General features: G+C 37.8%; 1 protein-coding gene across 1 annotated transcript in view; it reads left to right on the forward strand.

The window, feature by feature from the left end:
- The window catches only part of SKAP1 (src kinase associated phosphoprotein 1), a 163,196-nt gene that overhangs the window by 35,552 nt on the left and 105,160 nt on the right, over positions 1–22,484 (forward strand). The window contains exon 5 of the mRNA XM_072413693.1: positions 5,264–5,377. Coding sequence (XP_072269794.1) covers positions 5,264–5,377 — 114 coding nt within the window. The remainder of the gene's footprint in view (positions 1–5,263; positions 5,378–22,484) is intronic.

Genomic DNA, 22,484 nt, shown 5'->3' on the forward strand with positions numbered 1-22,484 from the left:
ACAAATGGAAAATGCTGGTCTTTCAGTGTGTGCTAAATCCATATCTAGTCTGGAGATTGTAATGCTACTGCAAGTTGAGAAGCCAGCAGAATGGAATAGATTATTGGTCTAAAGTGCTCAGCTAATTATATTGTTTTTCCTGTAAGATATAGATCGCTTTGGAGTTTGGAGTAAGGCAGCTAATTAATGAAAGAATTATTCTTGTTGTCTAGTAAGTCTGTGACTAGGGCTAACACTGACCATGTCCCTAGTGGACTACTCTGCATGCCTTTATATTGGCTTGCTCATTGTCACTCTTCTCCTAATTACAGAGGCACCGCTTGCCAGACCTGTCACCCAAGGTTTGCACTGCGGTGAGAACTTGATCACTTGAACATGTTCCTAGCTGTCATCCCAGGCTGAATGTATGAGACATGTCTGGGATTATGTGCCTCTCGCATTGAGTTGGTTATGTTTCTTCAACAGTAAATGGATATTCATGATCACATTTCTATAAAGTATAATATTATAGGTTAATATACAAGGCTATGGTCTTTAATCCACACTAATGATGTGATGAGCTAGTTAACAAATGCCCTAAATACACATTGGCAGTAAATAAATGGAAAATTAGCCTTGTGATAATTTGGGCCATGAATGATGGCTGTAATGCACGTAAAATCACCTTTTATTATTATGTGAAAGAAATCAGAAACTTGCTGTGCTCAAATAAATGGTATTCTAAAATGATATAAAGCAAATTCTTGGTTGGATACCGTTTAAAAAGTCACATTAAAGTATATGTTCAGTCAAAATGTTCTAGTTTAGAAAAGAATCAGAATTCCAGATGGGTTTTTGCTGTTAATTAGTTACCAATGATTACTTTTCCAGGACCCAGTGACCCTGACATCAGCACCACAACCATTAGGATCCTGCCACTTGTATGTATTAGGGAGACTAGTGGCGATTCCATTACCTGTAAAGGTGTCAGCAGGATACATGCAGTCCTAAGGTCAGACATCAACAAGAGGCAAAAAAAAATAGTACCAAGGTAGCTTTTTTCACATTATTTGGCTGATGGGATAGCTCAGGACAAATAGCCTAGTGTGGGGGGTAGACTGTGTAATTGCCATTTGTGAGACCCAGAAGTCTCTAGTTAGTCAGGCTGGTGGGAAGACACATTGGTCTAGCCCATTGATGGGCAAACGTTTTCAGTCAGGGGCCACAATCTGTCATAAAATGTGACAGAGGGGCTGGGCCGACGGCGTTATGCCGTCATGACACCACTGAACGTGATGTCATGATGACAGACCCCTGCCTACTCTCCCATTGCAGGCTTAGATCAGTGCAGGTGTGTGCAGTGACAGCCCACCCACTCTCCCCATCATGGAACTGAGCCTGCAATGGGAGAGTGGGCTGGTTGTGTGCAGTGACACAAGCCCGCCCACCTCCATGAGTCGGGATACAAACGTGTTCATGGCCAGAGCCGCAGTACAACAAAAAGGCCTGAGAAACAACCTTATTGCGCCGTAGTTTGCCCATGCCTGGTCTAGCCCCTTGTGTCTCAACCAAGGTTCCATGGAACCCTAAAGTTTCTCCATAGGTTGGCAGGGGTACCTTGAGCAATCTGTGCCTCTCTGAACAGTGTAACTGGCACTGATGGTCTTTTTGGTTATCTGTAAGGGTGACATGCTTCCCACTGGTCTGCAATGTTAACAGCATTTTTCCTATTGATCCCATTGATGTACTGTGACTATGGATATAGTAATTATAGCAGGGGTTCCCTGAAGACCTGAAAGTTATTTCAATGGTTTCCTCATATAAAAAAGTTTGAGAAGAACTGATCTAACCCATAAAGATGGGAACCTGGTCCGGACCAATGTCTAATGGGAATAAGAGTTGGATACTTTTAAGAGTCAGAGGCAGTCTCTCTGTGAACAAAGTCTGAATAAAATGCACATTATTCAGTGTAAGCTAAGGTTTGTTCAGGCTCCATCGCGGGTTGCCGGTGAGGATTAGGACGGATCCGACAGGGGACGTTAGGCCAGAACAAACTATCGACTAGGCCGTATCTGGCATAAAGCCTGGAGTTTGCTGACCTCTGCCCTAAAGCTTCCCCTTGATGGTGAATCTTACACTAGAAATCTGCAAATATATGAAAAAGTCAGTCTGTAAAAGGTAAATGGCGATGGTCATCCATACAAAGAAACACAGTGTGGAATAAGACATGGATTGTAAGTAGTAAGAAAGAGATTGGTGGCATGCAGCCTATAAGCAATAATGGCGATTTGTACTTTGTCCTGCCCTTTTTGGGCTTCGCTTGCAGAGTTCAGGCCCATTTTAATGTGTTTTTTTTTATCTGGTTAAAGAACACCTTGAAAGGGGAATGGTTGTTACATGAACTCCAACCCCACCACTTCTTTTAGGTGACATTTGGCCAATCTGAATATAAAGGATATTTTGAAAGCTTCAACAAAGATTGCTAAAAGCTCTGAAAGTATAAACTCCCTGTACACATCACTTTTTTTACAAGGTAAAGCAGTGTAAACAAGGCTCTATTTTACATTTTTCCCAGCCCGGCCACTGTAGTGGAATTCTGTCTGTACTCTGCATTAGCGCCATCATATTCCATCATGTACATAGTGGTAAATAATACATTACATCATTTTATTTGTGGTTTTTAGGAAGGACTGACTGTATTTCACAGCAACCAGCTTCTATTTCTACTTATCAGACCTGAACTAAAAAGTTGTTCTTCTAGGCAATTGCTTGTGCTTTTGGCCTATCTAATACAGATAGAAGTAACTGATGAAAGCTGATGAGATGATATCGCAAAAGGCTCCTTGTTATAGTTTGCAGTATTCATAACTGTAGTTTGCATTTTGTTACCCCTTTATAAAATCCAAGGTATTGAGCTTGCAGTAGTTGTCTGTGATTGTAGAAGATATGACTTTGATGGGTCCCATATTCAGGCTCTCCTCCTTCTTTTTTTTCTTTTCTACTCTATTTAACTTTTTTTGGCTCTACTGGCTCAAAATACTTAAGCCATCGGATGTCCCTTCTGCAATAAAATGCCATTACCTGCATTATCTCAAAAATCTGTTTTTTGGAGAAGCAGTGATCTTTTTCAGAGGTCTAACATGCCCTCTGCTAATCAGTCTGAGCTAAAAAATTTCCGGCATGGGTTTGGCTAATTTGTGAGGGTGTGGGGCTACTGTCCTTAGAAAACGAACAATTAACGACCAAAAATTGATTATTCACAATTATTTTGAACAATCGTATTGTGCACAATTCTCTACATGCTGAAATGATACGATTGTTCAAATATAATCCACCAATAATGTACACACGCTAGATGCGATCGTTTGAACGATTCAGGAAGTGACGTACAGGAGAAAGTGTATCACAGAACAATCCCCGATCACTGAACGACTGTACACACAGATAGATAGCGGACGATCGTCGCCAAATCAGATACGCCGGGATGGTTGCTCGTTTCCAGCAACATTCTTCGTTCATTGGCGCCGTTGGCCAGTCGTTGTACACTTTTTTTTTGTTAACAATTATCGGATGATCCGTCCAGCGATAATTATTCCACGTGTGTACGTAGCCTGAGACCTCCGCTTCTCCACAAAGAGCAAGGGTCCTTCTCTGCTGTAGTTGGCAGGGGACAAACTTTTCAACTTTCTACTTTTCTGCTGTTAGACTCACTGTCTACTTTAGAAAGAAAACATACTGTAACACTTTGAACACCTAGCTGATTAATTAGAAAGGTCCAATTGCATTTTTTATTCTTATGGGGGCTGTAGTGAGCAAATACCCTCTCTTCTCAGTTCTTCAGGTTGTGGATTGCCATTTAAAGCGAAACAAAAAGGCAGGTTGTTATTGCAGAAAGGGAAAGGCAATGTCCCATCTCCATTAATCTTTCCTACCTGCCGGATTGCTCCTGAGAAGGAAGAAGGGCAGCGCCCTGTGACAGAACAGGAAAAGGTGAGTATAGTGGGGGGCATTTGTTCCGCTTTAAATCCTTCCATATTGAAGTTGTGGATGTCCAACTTTTTTTTACATAAATAAGTGAGAAAAGGAAACCTAAAGGGAAGAAGGTAGAGCAATTCATAACTAATGTTTTTACTATCCAGTATTTATATAGCGCCAACTTTTTTTGCAGCGCTGTACAAAGTCTATAGTCATGTCACTAGCTGTCTCTCAAAGGAGCGCACAATATAATGTCCCTACCATAGTCATATGTCTTTTATACAGTCTAAAGGTCAATTTTGTGTGGGAAGCCAATTAACTGCATGTTTTAGGAATGTGGGAAGAGACCTGGCCGGAATTCAAACCTAAGACCCAGCGCTGCAAATGCCAGTGTGCTAAGCTCTGAGCTGCCATGGTGCCCATAATGCTGTGACACCTGGGCAGTCTCGAGTACTCAGGTTTTCTAATATCTTCGTATCAGAGAACCAAAAGGCATGTGAGGGGTAAAGCCGAAACTCTTTTCATTTCGAATTTTAGATTGAATTTTAAAGTAGAGTTAGTTAGTAGAGTAATAGTTAAAAACCCTTTCAGTTTTTTCCTAATTCCTTTTTTTTTGTTCTGGTGACATCCTACATTTTTAAATTTGCCTGCACTTCCAATCTCGGTAACAAGTCTCCAGGGTGAATCATAAACTCGTATCCAGAGTGTTACCTTTACTTTGACTTTTCCAAGCAGCACTCACTCCTGTAGGAGAGGCCCGATCTCTTCAAGTTTTCTATTTTGTTACCTTACAAAGGAGACCGACCCTGAACCCTGGACCCAGTAACTATACCAAACCAACAAAAGTGATCACACAATTTATTTAAGGGGCACAGGCCCTGGATCATCACTGTAAAGGCCCTGTGATCATCATCACTAAAACGCTGGCTTTTCAAACATGTTGTGACCGTGTCCTTACAATATTAAATGAGTTCTTCATGGCGCCATCCATGGTTGTCACTTCCAAGCATGGCAAGGTCAATAGTGCAACACCCTAGATTGCCACTTCCATACATATATTGCATTTTTTTATTTTTTGCGGATGCAAGTTGACACAGCCAGTGCCACTAAGGGGGACCGACATTTTAGTGCAAGTAAGTGAGAATAGATATCCAATACCATAATAAGTCTGATGTTAGGTTCAGTTTAAGTTTTACTGATACTAATGTAAGGATGGGAATTATTGGTGCCAAGGAGTAAGCCTGTTCACCAGCATATACCTTTTACTTGTTTTACTAACATTTTGCAAATGTTCTGCTTTTTTTCATAGGTGGTGATGTCAATGCTGCAGCAACAGGAGAAGACTATGATGATAACCATAGCCTTAGCTATGGGACTTCCCTTGCTCCTGATGAGGTCTCACTTACATCAGACTATGTAGATGGTAAGTGCCAGGTTTAGCATTGTTGATCATTTTTTTGAGATTTCATAAACTAGGAACCCCTCTTTTATCATCATTTGTTATGTACGGTATCTAAAAACTACATGCCTCTGCCTAACACTTTACTACAGTACATCTTACAGAATAGTTGACATGAGTAAACATGATAATAAGTGATTCAAAATCTTCTACATGCAAATAAACTAGAAATATGGATATTATTGACATAAGGTACTCATGAGATATTTATTTAGTTGGATGCCTATAGACTACAGAAGATGCATCCAAATGTATTCTTAAACAAACCATTCATCAGGTTGGATTTTTTTTTTATCCAATCACCATTGTTTAATATCTTTTAAAATACATACATTGAATATGCCTGCCGAAAGATTTGTATGTCTTTCCTTTCAATTTTGATTTACATAGTGCTGACAGTACAGCCAATCTCATGACCTACCCTCCCTCCTTCTGTAATTAAAACAAGTCCTTTATTGTAGAATGGACAGGAATGCCAGTGGCCGAATGCAGCTTCTGCAATAAAATAACCTTACCTACCTGATTGCAAATTTTTAAACACACATCTATTCCTGATCCTTTGTGGGTGCCGCCATTTTTTTTTCTGCTTTTCCTGGTTCCAGTCTTGGCTGGGATGTTGTAACACCCACACAGGCGGGCGAGCGTTCATTCAGTCATGGCAACTGCATAGGAAGCCGGGATGTACTGGGTATCCTATGCTGAGCTGCACATGGGCAGATGAAGACAGCGATCAGTCAGGTAAATCGGTTTTATTTCCTTTCCTGCAATAAAGATCTGCCTGATCCCTGGTTTCAAAGAGGAACTCTAGTTCAATCAACACAGTTGATTGATTCTTTCTTCTGACCCTTTTCCCCCAAATGAGGATGTATATGTGGTTTCAAGAAGTGGATACCAAATCTAATTTGAGTACTTATACTATTTGTATTAAAAAATACTTATTTTAATAAATACTTATAACTAGTGAGCTTTTAACCTGCACTGCAATAAAATAAACACTGATGAAGTTCAGTCACATCCTACTGAAAGTATATTTAATACATGTGCTTGATTATGTATGAAATGCTTTGGGTTTATTAAAATGGACCTTTCATGGCAAATAGAATAGCTCGCTTATAGGCGGCACAGGTGACATAACTGTGCCTATTGTTACTGAAGTCTTTTAAAGATGTCTTCATATTAATATTTGCCTTGCGGTCTCTGATTTTTGAATCACTAGCCTGGAAAAAGCATGCAGCCACAAAGTCACAGTGATGCTGGTCCTGCATTGTCTGTGATTTACAATCATTAAATGATCATTAAAACCAGGCTACAGTAATCTTAAAAAAGTTGCATATTTTGATATTATATTTTCATTGTATGATATTTCCATTGTAAGTCAGTAAAAGCAGTTGGATGTTTGCTTTGTGCTTTTTTTTTTCTCTAGGGTACAAATTTAAAACAACAATCTCAGGTACACACAGGCATTGTTTATCTATGTTTGGCATGTCCCAAGATTCCTATTAACCTCAGTGGCGGTCCTCATTACAGTCCTCATTTGACCTGCTTTGCATTTATTTTCTTTGAACGCATATCTTCATGCACTGCACCCAAAGCAGGTCAAACACAACTTTTTACTTTCAAATACTTTTGAGCTGAGTTAAAATTTGATTTTGACAAGAATGCCCATGTATGCATGAACTAACGATGTAATAGACATAACATAAATTAGAAGAATGGTTTCCCTTTAAATTTACATGAAAGACAATTTTTACTTTTAAAATATTGACAGACGAATAATATTTTGGTGATTAATATTATAGATGACAGTGAAATAAGCTTTCTCCAAACTGTAATTCAGATGACTGCTTTGCTGCTTGTTTTCATTACTTTTCTATCAGGAGTATGTTGTTCAGTAAAAGTGGTTCTTTAATTACCAGCATCAAGCTCATAATTGAAGTTGTTTAGTATACAGCTACAAATGAGATGTGAATGACTTAGGTTTTTATAACTCAGAAATGTCAAGTTAAAAGGCACATTGCCTGGGGTGCTGATGTGCCTTTGTTTATGTTCAGCACTTTACAAACAAATTGTTGGTGTTAAAAAAAAAAAAGAACAAAATACTGTAAATTCTGCTCAGGTATCTTTATTAATCTGATAAACAGAGATATGCAGTGACCCCTTGTGGGGAAACAAAGAATTACATTTAACATTTCTTTAATTTGGTGAAGAATAGCCTGCAGGGAATAAAGTAGGAGGAGGATGTGGTCCATACATATAAAACACGTGGTATATTTCCAAACATGATGTAGCCGTGTTTCCTTTTTTATGTCACTTTTTTTCTCCTTCTCTTAGAAAGTACATAATTTAATGTACAGCGCTGCGTAATATGTTGGCGCTATATAAATCCTGTTTAATAATAATTTAAGTGTCCATTGCTTGCAATTTCAACATGTAACTTTGCTAAAAAATGCAGGGCGCAGGATTTTATTTGCAAACAGGGCGTATAAATGTGTGTGCTTGTTAGTGGATACACAGGTAATGATGGACAATCATGGCTTCTTAGAAATGGCCTGGCCATGTGACCACTGTAATAGCCAAAGTGCAATATATATATATATATATATATATATATATATATATATATATATATATAATGCTGAATAGAATATTTATCTATGTATGATATCAAGTAAAAGCCCTGCCTTTGTGAAAAAAATAATAAAATAATACATTTTAAAAGAATAACTATTATTTAAATAAAACTGTTATAGTTTTGTAGTGTGAGAGGGATGTAAAATAAGCAGTAGATACAGTTTAAGCAAACTCCTCATTCCAGTTTGAAAATGATATTGCAGAATATAACACATTTAGTATTAGGTATGATTGTAAGAATAGATTATGCTGAACACAGATGGCTTCCTGTCTGACATCCCCATTGAAGAATACAGCAGTCAGCATTTCCTGAGCCTGAAATGGCTGATACCCAGAAAAAAATGTAAGAGACAGTTTGCTGTATCTCAAGCTTTAGTATTTATTTTATTTGTTCTACATTAATGCATAGATTTGATCTAATCTGTGCAGTAGTAAAATATTTCAGAATCTAGTTATTCTTAGATGGAAAAGTGTTATACATAAGTAGCAGAGTTTACATGCATGGTATAAATGCTTCCGCATACCTATTGCTAAGCTAAGTAAGCAATTAATTTTTTTTTTACTGTCTGATGATGTTTAATTTTGAAATGGGAGAGCATAATTGCAACTTATTCTTATATATTTTGAAATGTGCTATTGGTCAGATATGCAGTGGTGGACAATTTGTAATAAATATTAATTTAATGTAATATTGTATGAAAGCCCCAACAAGCATGTGAAGGTCATAAATGTAGTGAATTCAACATCAGGTAATATAGGAGATTATCACATGATGTACACGGGATCTAAAGTTTAGGAAAAATACAGTGTAATTAAAACATATATTTCCTGCTGTATCACAGTTTTGTTTCATCAGTAGATTTGTTGATTTTTATCTTCCTTCAGAATTGGGACTACTCTATTTGTTCTTCAGTTAAATGTCAGCCTATGAACATGTAGTTTTTGCTGGAATTAAAAAGTGGAATCAACAGCACAAATGTACAGTTTGCTCCAATAAATGTGCCACACCATTATTCTTTCTAGGAACAAAAACATAATTAAAAATAAGTACCTGAATTGGTTTAACTAAACTATTGAAATGGAAGGTGCTGGCACACTTGGCCTTTCTGCTCAGAGAGTAGGTAGTAGACTTCTAATTGTTAAGTAGGATAAACTTTTTTGTTTGTTTTGTTTTAATATATACATTTGTACAACCCTCCCACTGAACATTATATGACTTTATAATACATAATAGCTGCCTCTTGCATTACTATATTGTTAAATGTGAGGAATTGGCATATACACAGATATAAGGCAGGTAGGATAGTATGGGCACTGTGGAACTGGGAAATTCTTGTCCAGTCCTAATTTCACATTAATGAAGTGACAAGATTAAGCCAAACTCCAGCTTACGCTTTTAAAAAAGTACATTACTTTAAAAAAACAAAAAACAAAAAAAAACACGTGAAATAAAAAATGGTGCAGGTGTGATTTTTTTCCCCACTTTGGTGTGTCGGGCAGCCTATTCACATTAATAAGTTGTCCTAATGAAGTGCACAATAATGTACACTGTGACCATGATACACTGCATACACAAGCTTAAAACCTATATTCTCAATAATGTTAATTGATACAAAGATGAATGGGAGTTTATTAGGCCTTGTTTAGAGTATGTAAATATATTAGTGTATATGATCTGGGCACAGGTCAGACCAATATGAAATAACTGTCAATCCTGGTAAACACATTTATGAAAAAAATAACCTTTTTTTTTTTTAAATTGTATTACATTAATAAAGATATTTAATTAATTTATAACACTATAGTTAGGATTATCTAGTTACAGTACTTTCATGAAGGCAGGCAATTGCAGTAAAGGAGCTTGATTACATACACGTATGTAATAACATGGCATGTTCCACTTCTTATCCAGTCTTTATTCTATACTTCTTATGTCATGTCCTATAGCCTAGTTCAGTTCTTTGGTATGAAAATAAATAAAAATGACTTGTTCAGTGTATTATATAAAGCTCTGACTACTGACTTCAATAGTCAAACCCATGAAACATATATAGAAGGCTGCTTGTGTGTGTTTTATTGGTGTTATAGTTTAGTTATTATATTTAGTTTGAGTTCTATTTTGAGTTGTAGTCAATGAAGTCGTGTCTGTTAATCTATTTAGATTTGAGTATCTTTATGTATTGATCTGTCGTCTCTTGAATTTGTGTATTGTTGCCTCTTCAGTGTCCTCGAGAGTCAGAGCATCTGTGCCAGTGTGTTTAATCTATCCTTGAAGCCAGGTCTCTCCTTTCTGGCTAATAGCACCTTGTTCATTAAGAAAATGAATGGCTGCAAAGGAAACGTTATTCAGCCTTTGCAACACAAGGGCCCCTCAGACCGATTGTATCAGTTGGAGCTCTGACAAATTTCTCTAAAACATTAACACCCCTGTAAAGTTTTAGGTTCAGCAGCTGGCTAAAGGTTGTTCCTGCTGCCGATTAAAGGCATCTAAGTGAGGAACAGTCCTCTTCAGTCAGCAGACACATAAATTATATTGGTTTCAAAACATACATCCTTTTTTTTTTTTAGAACAGAAAGATTTGCCTTCGAACTTGAAATCTTAGGTATGTTAAGGAGAAAATAAAAGCATTTCTTTCTTCTTCATACAGTGAAATGGAACCATCCCCTTGTGTGTTATTAAGAGTCCTAAAGGGATTTTCCTGAAATAATAAGGCCATTTCATCTTTTAAGTAGCAGGCAGATTATTTAATGAGCCAGGAAACCATTTGACTCCCAGTAAATACATATTAACCTCACTACTACACTCGGTCAGTTTCAGAAATACCTTGTTAAGTATAGATTGTAAAACCTTGCTTGTTTCTGGTTTTAATGTCTTTATTTGAACTGTCACAACATACTAAAGAAGTAAAAAGAAACTTTTTATTTTAAGATGTTTCTCCACTCCCTGTTGGTTTTTTTTTTTTTTTTTTGTAATTAACATTGATGAGTATTTAGAATGATTTTAATGCACTTCCTAGAGGCACTTGCAGAATTAATGAAGCTGAAAATATGTTCTGCTGCGTTTGTGAAATGCAATTCTTTGATTAGTTATTTGTTACAGCATAGAATAGGACTGGTGTATTTCAGGGCCAAGGTGTGGGGGTTGTGTTGTGGCCAAGAGGGCAGCGGTTGTGTAAGAACATAGATGCAGAGCTGCATACACGTGCAAACGTCAGGTTTGGCAGCGTAGTAACTGATTGCCCCAAGCCAGCACTAACCCAGGTCAGGAGAAGAGGAAAAAACATTTTTTCATTGCACTATAAAGCTTTCAGAGTGCAATAAAGAGAACTATTCCACAATCTGTTTTTCAAGCAAATGTTTAACAAGTACTCTGTTCTCCCGTCTGTTGGTGGACAAACATGTTCTGGCACAGCAAAAATCATTGCCACGGAAAGTGGGTGTAAAAATAAAAAGGAGATCGCTGGCCGAAAGATGTGGAGCAAAGCAGTTCAAAGTTCAATGTATGTTCACATAAGAAGCTTTCACCTTGTAGAGAAAGGAAGCTGCAGGTAATTGGGTCAACCCCATGTCCATACATCTTATTCCAAACACAGTGAGCAAGACGGTTCCGGATTGTTGTGAAATTTGTCTAAAGGCAAAGCATAGTGAGCCCAGTTAAAAGTAATGAGTTCAAAGGGTAAATGGAGTTCAAGGTTCAGTCCCTGTTCATCTCCTTATTTTCAACTTTCCCACCAAGTGACTTAGCACAGTTTGTGGTTACATAATTCGGAAAAAAAAGGAACACCGCTCCCCAGCATTTTATAGTAAAATCTATCGCACCCTGTTGTTGATTTTTACATACATTTAATTCTAATTGTATTCAAGAGATAATGCATCAGAATTGCAGCTAACACTTTACATTTATAAATTTGTTTGTAAATGATTGGTTAATTACAGAATGTAAAATGATTGAAATAAAAGTCATGACTGGGACCCTTTTTCTGTATGCAATGAATTTTCTGTTCAGTAATAAACCATCAAATGACATGGCAAGTAGCCTGCTGAGTCTTTTGTACTTTTAATGACTGATAAGGGCCCTGGGTTATCCAACATGCCTTGGATATATATTCTATGGAATTATTTAGACACAACTCTGACTTCTTAAGTATTCTATTGGCAATCATAGCCTATAGGTGTCTTTTATCTAAACTCCAAAGGAGGAGCAGCCATTATTTGAAATGGCTTAGAACTTAAAAAGCATCTGCTAAGTGATTTTTAATATTGGTTGCCTTAATTTATATACGAGGACTGAAATCGTTACATATTTGTGAATGGTAATAACAACTTCTTCATAGTGGTTAAACATCTTAGTGTTGTTTGTGCTTTATTATGAGCTATCAGAAAGGAATTGATTAGGACGCTAGTGCTTTAATGTTTGTAGGTTTAATATCCGAACAGAGTAATCATGCAGAATATTACAGAGTTACAATAAAAATAGATATTTAGATTTTATAGTTGTATTACTTTATTGCACATGTTCAAATTCCAGTCTTTTGACATTTGAATGATCTGTGTATGGAGGGTGACGCATGTCGTGCAGTTATTCTGGTCATGGTAATTAGGCTGCAGGATGAAGTTCGTCCATGATGAATTGGAAATAACAAATCTAGCTTGTGGATTAAAAACTTTATGAGGGATGAAATATTGAGGGAGTCGCCAAAGTTAGAGACAGATGGGGAGCAGGCGAGCACCTGCTAGCTGCACTGTATTATGTTGGTCCTCCAGCTTTTAAAAAATCTTTCACCACATCCGATTTGATAGATGTGACTTGGGCTTTTTGTGCAAATTCGGCAATGACTTCTGAACACGGAAGGGTTGTTTGCATTGTGTACTTTATTTTGGTGCCAGGTGTTGCAAGGAATCAGTCGAAGACAAAACCAGACTTGTGTGTGAACTGTGGGAAGAAGAGAGGCCCAATAATAAGAAATTTGGGAACAGCGCAATAACTTTATGACTACTTCCCAGTTACCCACTGCCTGAGACTTTGCTTTTCCTATCTCATGCAAATGTTTTTTTTAAAAATCACAAAACAAAATTAAAACTACATTATCAAAGCTGTAAGGCACCAAAAATTCAAAGTTCATGGTGTGTTTATCCTGCACCCCCCAAATACTTGCACACAATTGTTAACTATTGGCCTTCCACTGGAAATAATTTTAGGGTGGCTAGTCCTTGGGGGGAAAGGAGTGCGAGAGTTGTTAGAAGGATAAAAATATACAAACTTTATGGCTCGTTGGCTTTTAATAAAATGTTTTCAGCTATGAGGCATTTATACCCAAATCAGCAGCTCTGTAACCAGATCTCTCTGTTACTCCTCCTAATGGGAATGGAGTCTGCTGTTAGCAGCAAGTTGGGTGACACTCGATTTGTACTGTGTGACGAGAACAGATGGGCTTTCTTTGTAAAACTCCGCCTGTATGTAAATGTGAACCGAGTTTCACCCGAATCTGTGCATGACCTGACCGTGCACATGCCGAGGGGAGGGCTGCTGGTGAAAGGAAATAAAAAATGGCCACTGGATCGTACCATTGGCAGGTCAAGTTTACTATCAGTCTTTTTGTGCTTGTACATTAAAAACTTAGATTTGTTTTCTTGTTTGTGCTTGTTTCTATTGGAATTAGTTTATTGACTTCCAATTCCCCACAATTATCTCTAAGGGGCCTCTAATGCTTTTTGTTTTGTAGTATTAATCTCTTAGTAAGTATTTTAATTTGTAATTGTTTACAGAATAAAACTGTTAGTGTCCCAAATTTACCAAATAAATATTTTATCTACTGTGCACATCTTTCTCACTTTTTAAAAAGTTATAATTAAAGAAAATGTTTAATTTTAATCCGTTTTTATAATCTAATTTTGTTCAATCTGTTCTACTTTATACTGTAATAAATTCTCTTTTTAAGCATATTTCTTGTTCTTTATTTTATTCGGTAATGGTGCGTTATGGAGTTGTTTTTTCCTTGTGCTACAACCTAGATTTATGAAATATATCTGTTCTACTTCCCTCTTGCTTATCATGTCCTGATGAAACTTCAGATTGCTCAGAAATGGTCAATAGGTATTTTCTATTCTGGAATAATGTGACATTATTAGGCAGGATTCTTATAGCAAATCATAAAATCATCCTTTTACCATTAGGAGTGCACATTCTGACACAAGTCTGTGCTTTACTACCTCATTTGATTGTTATCCTTGGCTGGATATTACACGGGACCTGGCTGACACTAGAGCCCCACACACTGCTGTTTTCTTAAGTGATGATAATTCATTCTAGGTGTCACTTGCAATATCTGGGTAATTTACAGTAAAATAAAGCAGCAGTGACCAAAGTCTATCAAATTGGTAGGAGTAGGTGTAAATATCTTCCAGTTTGCTTGAAAACATTTTAATTTCGGTACACAAATAATTGAAAGGAAAATATTTCTCAGACAGTTTTCAGTGTAAAAAGTGCGGAAAAATTAAAGTGTGTAAACACAATCTTTCGTCTACACACCCCACCTATTAGTAAGCTCCTCTGGGTAAGGTCTTCCATTGTCACTTGCAACTCTTATTTAAGGCACAGAATTGCATAAAATATTGGTGGTATAAAATACTGTTTAATATTAATAATATTTGTTTAAATAAATAATATATTTTTTTGCGCATTGACACACTTTAGGACTGTAAGGACCTTTATTTGCCACTCTGGGCCGTACAGAGCCATCTTGTGGCTGACAAAGTCTGAAACCTGGGTATGCGCCATTTTATATAATTATGTATATATGCAATATTTCTGCATCTCATTATACATAAACAGTCTCACATGTATACGTCATGTTGTACACCATATAGGAGAGAGAGGGTGTAATTGAGGGTGTACTTTATTTTCATTAGAGGCACGTCATTTTAAAACGTATTACAAAAAATAACATTTTTTAAACTGATGCAATTAGGTAGCCCTGCTAATTTAATAACTGAGCCTATAGCCAACTTTCAGAATTTTCTCTTAACCCAAAGAGAAAATAAGGGCAGAGAACCTCAAAGACATCTGCTTGCATAATTTGTGCATCAACATTCGATTAGAATAGACTTTATCTAGATTTTATATGCATGGTTTGTTGCAAATTGAAATAAATGATACAGCAAGCCTTGCCCGGACGTATTGGTTTTTCTCTCAGCTGGGTGAACTTTTCAACCCGGGTGTGAGCCGGTCACACTTTGACCTGTCTGAACTCTGCTAGTTAAACCATGTCTTCAGAGCTGACCTCCTTCTGCGGGAGATGCTTGTATGTCCATCTTCTCTTGTCTTCTCGCTTGTTGCTCTGACGTGATGGACAAGCTCATGTGTAATAGCCTCCTGTAGGAATTTCAAGGTTTGTTACAGTCAAAATGAAGAATTCTTATATGGGTAGCTGGATATTGAGACTCTCAAATTCCCAGTATGCCAAGCTCCCACAGGAGTCGTAGACCTTATGTGGGAACTAGACGTGTAGAAGTTATGTGTTCATACTGAGATGCATAGAATAGTTTTTTTGTTCTTGTTGCTGTTTAAAGTAAGCTCTTCTTTTTTTGCATTGCTATTTTGTTTCTTTTAAATAAAAATGATCACTGGTCAAAGGGAGGAGATTCTGTATTCCATTTGTGATAAGTAAAAGTGGCTTAACTTTAATTACATGATGTGAGATTCAAGTTAAAACAGTCTAGTAATTATGTTTGGTTTTTAGAACTATACCACTGTTGCATGCAAAGAACGGAAACATTGGCAGTTTTGACATTTCCAGATCTAGTGCAAAAAGCGTCAAAATCACTGGACATTGCCTGTGTCTAGACACTTTGGATAATTATTCAAAATAATCACTTCATGCTTGACTTACATTTCAGTTTCAAATTAATTTAGTCTCAGCAAACTTAATAAAGCACGAAGCTTCACTGGTTTAGTAACTTGCTTTGTGTCAAAGCTCTGTTTATTATGTAAAGGAAATGGGTCTCCAACAAAAGTTACCCAAGGTTAAAATGGAATTGGAGATGTGTATTAGTGTGCCTCGGTTTCTTTTTCAAACTAGAAATACCTCAACATCCCATCTTACTGGATTTTATCCCACACAACCAATCACTTCTTCCCCCAATTTGCTCCAGGACTCCAACAATTACCCTTCTATGGCCAATTCTCTGGCTCCAGCGTTGATCCCCAACCACTGATCAGTTTACTAATTACAATTAAACACCGCCACCAAAGAGCTTTCCAGCTCCAACATTCACCCTTTTCCTACATTTCCTTTCCTTGTAGGTCCCTTCTGCCACTTTACTTCCTATCCCCCATAGTTGCCTTCCAAGTAGTTAACCTCCCTCCCAGCTCTGCTAGGACTGTCACCCTCTCACAGGGACCAGAAGCATTGCACTCCTTTCTGTTGGCCTGCTTCCCTGTTCTTCTGCAATTCCTAACTCCTGGTTTGCAGCTGTCAGGTCTTTCTGGTTGTATTTTAGAGAGTGCATCCCCGCTAATTGAGCATGTCATGCAGTATACCAACAAGGAGAACTGACAGCTGCAGACCTGAAGAGCAGAGGAACAGGGTCACAATTATGTTGGGGTGCTGTAGGTAGGGAGATACAATGTCAGAATGCAGAGTACCAGGGGTACTGCATTATTCATAGGCCCAAATGCAAAAGCTGTCCACTTGTAAGAAGACTTGGCACCACATGATTTAATCTGGGTTCCTAGACAACATCACCTTTTGATCTAAAGTATGGGTGCAGGGTTGTGTAGTTAGCATGGTGAGCGAGGTCATTAGATATTTAAAAGTACAGTTAGACCTTAGGTCTCCTTCAGACCCTTGTGTCTCTGTGAATGTGAATTTTTCCACAGTAAAGTGGGTACCAATGGACTTTTATTGCAGTGCATCACAGTGCACATACTTTACTTTGTGGTGCACCACTTACAAAAAAAATTCAGTGCCATATGAATCCCATTAACGGTTTCTTGGTCTTTCTGACTTGATAGAAATCTTAATAAAAAATCCACCTACTTGCTCTCTTCTCCAGTGACCCACTATTCACTTCCTCTCTCATAACCTTCTCACACGCGCGGCTCCAGGACTTATCTAGAGTTTTCCCCGACTCTCTGGAATGGTCTCCCACATCCTATTCAGCTTGCTCGTACTTTCTGCACATTTAAAAGATCACTCAAAACCCATCTTTTCAAACTCACCTAACCGTCTTCTTCTGTCTCCTGAAACTCTCACTACTCGCCCACAATTCAACATCCCTGTCCTATTGTATGCTGCTTATTCAACTCTTAGATCGTAAGCTTTTCTGGTCAGGGTCCTCTCCTCCTGTGTCACTATCTGTACCTGTTATTTGCTACCCCTAATTAATGTACAGCGCTGTGTAATGTGTTGGCGCTATATAAATCCTGTTTATTAATAGTAATAATAATAATAATAAAATTTGCCCTATGATTTATTTGTACTTTAAAGCATAAGGTATAAGCTTTTAGACAGCATTTTTAAATGTTTCTTCACCCATCTCCATACTCTGGTTCTGATCGAGGTCACCCTCCCCTTTTTTTTTGCTGTATACTCGCAAGTTCTGGTACTGGGTCTACTGGTGTTTTGAATAAATTTTTACCTGTGACCAGTGCGTCTTCTACCTCCCTCTGCCTGTACATGTGCAGTGGAACCTTTATGGATTTACATGGAACCAGAAAATGAATCTATCTCTCAACCCTTTGAGAGGATTATGTGGTTCTACTGCACACAGGTTAAAAGTGGGACCCATAACCAGCATGAAATGATAGTGCTTCATATCTCATCTAGCAATCACTACTACACATTTCAGCACAATCATCTTCCAGCACAGGAAGTATCTTGTCACTAATAACTTACTTGCAGCTCTCTTTAGTAGATCACATGACATGTCAGAACCACAATAATTGTTGTTAGTGGTGGGTCCTATTATTATTATTAAACAGGATTTATATCGCGCCAACATATTACCCAGCGCAGTACATTAAATAGGGGTTGCAAATGACAGACGCAGACAGTGACACGAGGAGGGGAGGACCCTGCCATCAACAGGAAGCTGTTGGGTATGGTTGATGACGATTGATGATGGTTGATGATGTGCAGCAAGTGAGTCTGTGCTTCGGTTGGATGTATCCTTTGAATTTTCCCAATCAGATGACTCCGTTTGGTGGCTTTTGCTTTACTTTACTTAGGCACGATAATCTCCAGACTGGTTGCCATACCACCCTCTCACCTGCCCATCCTCTGCTGATGAAGGACTGAATTTTGGGTGCCTGAATTCTCCCCACACCACTCTGCCATCATATTCTCACCAGGTCCAACACTTCTATGTCTGCATCCCATCCTCCCACGTCCTCCACTATATGTCCACCATATATACAACTGCATGTGAAGGCATATAGATAGGTCGAGCTGGTCCCTCTACTGTACCTAGAAAGATCTTTACATGCAATAGGGGGGGAATCCTGTAGAAGAGTTAAATAATTAATTGTGGCCCCTGTTAGATTTTGCATGTTATCAATCAAAAAGTAATGCACTTAAAAGTTAGGAAACGAAAGCAGTGCATACAGGTTGCATACAAGATTTTTTTTTAATACCAGAAATCTTTCTATGACAAAACAGTAATGATTGTTACCATAACATACAAACATATCTGTTCGTTTCAGTGCTGATTTTACTTGTATATGTGTGGAGCTTCGTTTTAGGTATCATCACAGAAAATTGTCTCCTTCTCTATACCGTGCCCATGCAGTAGGCTTGCATGTTATAATTATAATTATAACTATAATGCAGTGTTCTTCCATTCAAATGAGAATGAGAGTTTTTTTTTTTTTTAAATACCAAAGCAAATAATTAGAATAATATGTTTGTGTAAGGATTTTCCATTTCCATGCATATGCATTTTTGTATTTTCTGCAACAAATCAGTCTCTGTGCCTCATCTTTACAACGTGCCAGTTCTCCTGGCCTGAAAATGACCTTTGTGTGGGTGGCTGATGTTGGCACCACAGCCAGTATGTTTCTGTTAGTAAAACATGGGTGATTTGTCAGGCCAGAAGCACAGTGGCAGTATTTCAGGCACCTGTCCACATTGTGGCATAATTGAACACATTTCTACACAATGTTTTTCATTGTGTGTCTGGTAAGCAGCCTCTTTGCATAAGAAGAATGTATTCTTTGTTTCACTAGCTTCATCCTTCATGTATATGGCTTTTCTAGTACTCCTATCAGTTTAAACTAGAGTTTTGATATTATGTATTTCTTTAATTGTTCAGTATTGTGGGTAAGTGATTATCTCTCTTGCCTTGTAACACTGAGCTCTTGGATTCACCTTGCAAAGTAAATAGAGTTTGTGTAGCCTGTGCTTTCTTGAGTTCAAGTTTCTGGTTTCCTTCCACAGCTATGTAATATAGAAAAGCTAAATGATGATCAAATTGGAACTTATGAGATACGTATTGTATCTTTTTGTATCCAGGTCATAGTGCAGTAGTTGTTTGTCACATTCAGCCGGACATATCATTTTACCCACTCTAATCCAAATGCCAAAGGGCCATAAAATGTATCAATGTAAATTATCATTGTCACAGATATATCTGGTGGTGTGAAAACTGTTAAAACATCAGATTTTTATTAAGCAAATTCAGTAAATGTGGTGCTCTCAAATCATGGTACGAGTTGTAATTGTATGAGTTACATGGCTGAATATTTAAACTATGAAATCCATTATATGTGGATAAAAAGTTCCCCAATACCATAATTACCCAGGTTTGACATACAGCCTGTATAACATATTTTAAGGTGCCATTGGCTTGCAAAAAAACTCCCTACTCCTTATGGTGTAGTAAGTTTTCCATCCTGTGTTGGGCCATGTATTTAAAAGTTTTCCCTGTGGGATCCAGTGTAGTTATCATTATTCAGCTATACTAGTTTTAGACTAGCTGGATAGTTAGTTGGCGGCTTTATGGCAGAGGGTAACAGAATACAGGCAGTCCTTCAACCCATCAAACCCAAGAAGGTAATGGGGTGTTAATTGACTTCCACTTAATTAGCCCAGATTCTTTTTGTGTTCCTGCTAGGGACCTTCAATTATAGGCACCTTTGAGTTTGAATTGTCTGTCTGCCCTGTAGATCTCTATAATTGTTTTGAGCTCTGTTTAAGTTAAACATTATCCTGGAAAGAGATAGTTTTCCTGAAAGAGGAAGTCCATGTGGTGTCTAAACAAGCAGAATGACAAGAGTATTGTTTTTTCTAAAAAGAACCAGAATGCCTGGGGACAGGCCTGCAGCATAAAAGGGGCAAGTAGAGCTTGGCAATATTTATTTTATAATATGGGGGTAAGAAAAGTTTGGAAAATACCAAGAAGTTCTGATTAAGAATACTGCCTGAGAATACTCTTTAGAAATACATTTGAGAAGTTGCATGTATACATTTTGGATGTGTTTCCCCTTATTTGTATTGTACTTTGTATTAGTCTGTTAAGTTTCTAGTGCAGTATAGAATTTATTTTTATAGGCAATGGAAATCCTTCTCTCCCACAATTTGGGATCTCTTGAAGACTGTAAAGCTGACAATACCCATCGGAGTGCGGATGTTGGGAGATGGTCTGACAGCAGGGTCGGTTTGTTTTTTACATAATCTACATGTGTGTTTGCTTGATTTATGAACATGAAAGACACAGCTAGAGCCCTGCATTTCAGCAAGATGTAAACTGTAAGAAATAAGCTGGAAATTTCCATCTAAGCATTTGTCAAACAGTTGCGTGAATGATACTCTTATGAAGCCTCCTTCGTTCATAAACACCTCATCTTTGCATAAGCTTGCCAACATAACTGCTGTTTGATGATGGGCGCATTATAAATACCTTTGGTAACACTTGCACATTTTGGTGGCTGCCAGTCAAAAAACCTTAATGGGCTGACAGATTCCAGAAGACACTCGGATGTCTTTCTTTTTATACGATATAAGCTGCAATCTATGAACATTCTTAGCTAAGGGGAATAGAAATGTGTCTATAAAGTTACTATTCTTCCAATCTTCTACTAATATGCTCATATTTACTTCCTAGTTACATTGTATGATTGTTGTTCAGGAATTGGTACTTTTTATTCTGATAAAGGGATTCATTTTTGATCTTTAAATAAATGTATGTCAGTGAGGCAAAAGTGAGCAATCATCAGAATGACCTGCTGTTGTCTATATGAGGGCTGCCATAATACTTACATGATCAGAAATTTCATTTATATCTTTCTGGCTAGTTCTACAACTCAAGGAGGAATCCTGAAAGTCTAAAGGTGCGTACACACTTCCAATTTTTATCGTTCCAATCGAACGACGAACGATCGATTGGGCAAAAAATCGTTCGTAAAAAAGTAACCAACGACGCCGACGAACGAGGAAAGTCGCTGGAAACGAACGACCGGACCAACGGATCGGATTGGACGACGATCGTTGAACATCGTTCGTGTGTACGGTCGTTCGTTGATCGTCCATGTTCAGAGCATGCGTGATGAACGAACGTCCGTTCACTTTCCTGTCGTGCACATAGTTCCTCTATCGCTCAAACGATCGTATCTATTGTGTGTACAATATCTACGAACGATCGTGTCGTTAACTCTATGTGCAGGATCGGTGCTATACGATCGTTCGTATATATCGTGTATGAACGTTCGTCGTTCGTTTTCCAATGATAATAATTGGAAGTGTGTATGTAGCTTAAGTCACTAACCCAGAACCAGTATGCAGTTTAGGAGTTCTAGGAGTATGTAGTTTTAGGAGCTTACCCCAGTTTTATAATCTTCATTTGTAAGATAAAAATCTATTTTTGAGTACGTTTGGATAGTTATCAAGATAACTTTTATTGCAGAGGAGACCCTTTATATCTGTTCAGCCATACAACCCTCTGTATTGGCTTCTAGCAATTTGCTACACTATGCCGCACAAACACAACAGGATCAAGTTGCTGCCTTGCAAAAATCAGCTGCGTTATCAGCTTGCTTTGTGTGCTTCTTTAGTTAGCTATTAGGTTGGGGTCTTACAGACCTGATAAGCAGTCCAATGGCCAACTAAGTAGGTGAACATGGCAGGCTGGTAATGCGTGTTATTTTTTGCAAGGCATTGACTCGAAGTTGTTGCATTGCTAAGCGTACAATTCACAGAAGCAGTGTACAGTTTACATGAGATTACATGGATGGCTGACAATGCTGCTACTAAGTGCTAGGCAGGTGCCGGATCCTGCCACAGGAAGTGGTGGTAGAATATCTAAATAAGATACTGGTTTACCAAAAAAATGAATATGCCTAAAGTTGAACTTGAAATACACACAAGGGAGCTGTTTTATCTGCCAAAGTATATATATTTCTCTTTTTTCAGATTTGAGATTTATGCAGCTCTACCACACCAAGAAG

This window comes from Pyxicephalus adspersus, chromosome 6 (assembly GCF_032062135.1).
Source record: "Pyxicephalus adspersus chromosome 6, UCB_Pads_2.0, whole genome shotgun sequence".
NCBI lineage: Eukaryota > Metazoa > Chordata > Amphibia > Anura > Pyxicephalidae > Pyxicephalus > Pyxicephalus adspersus.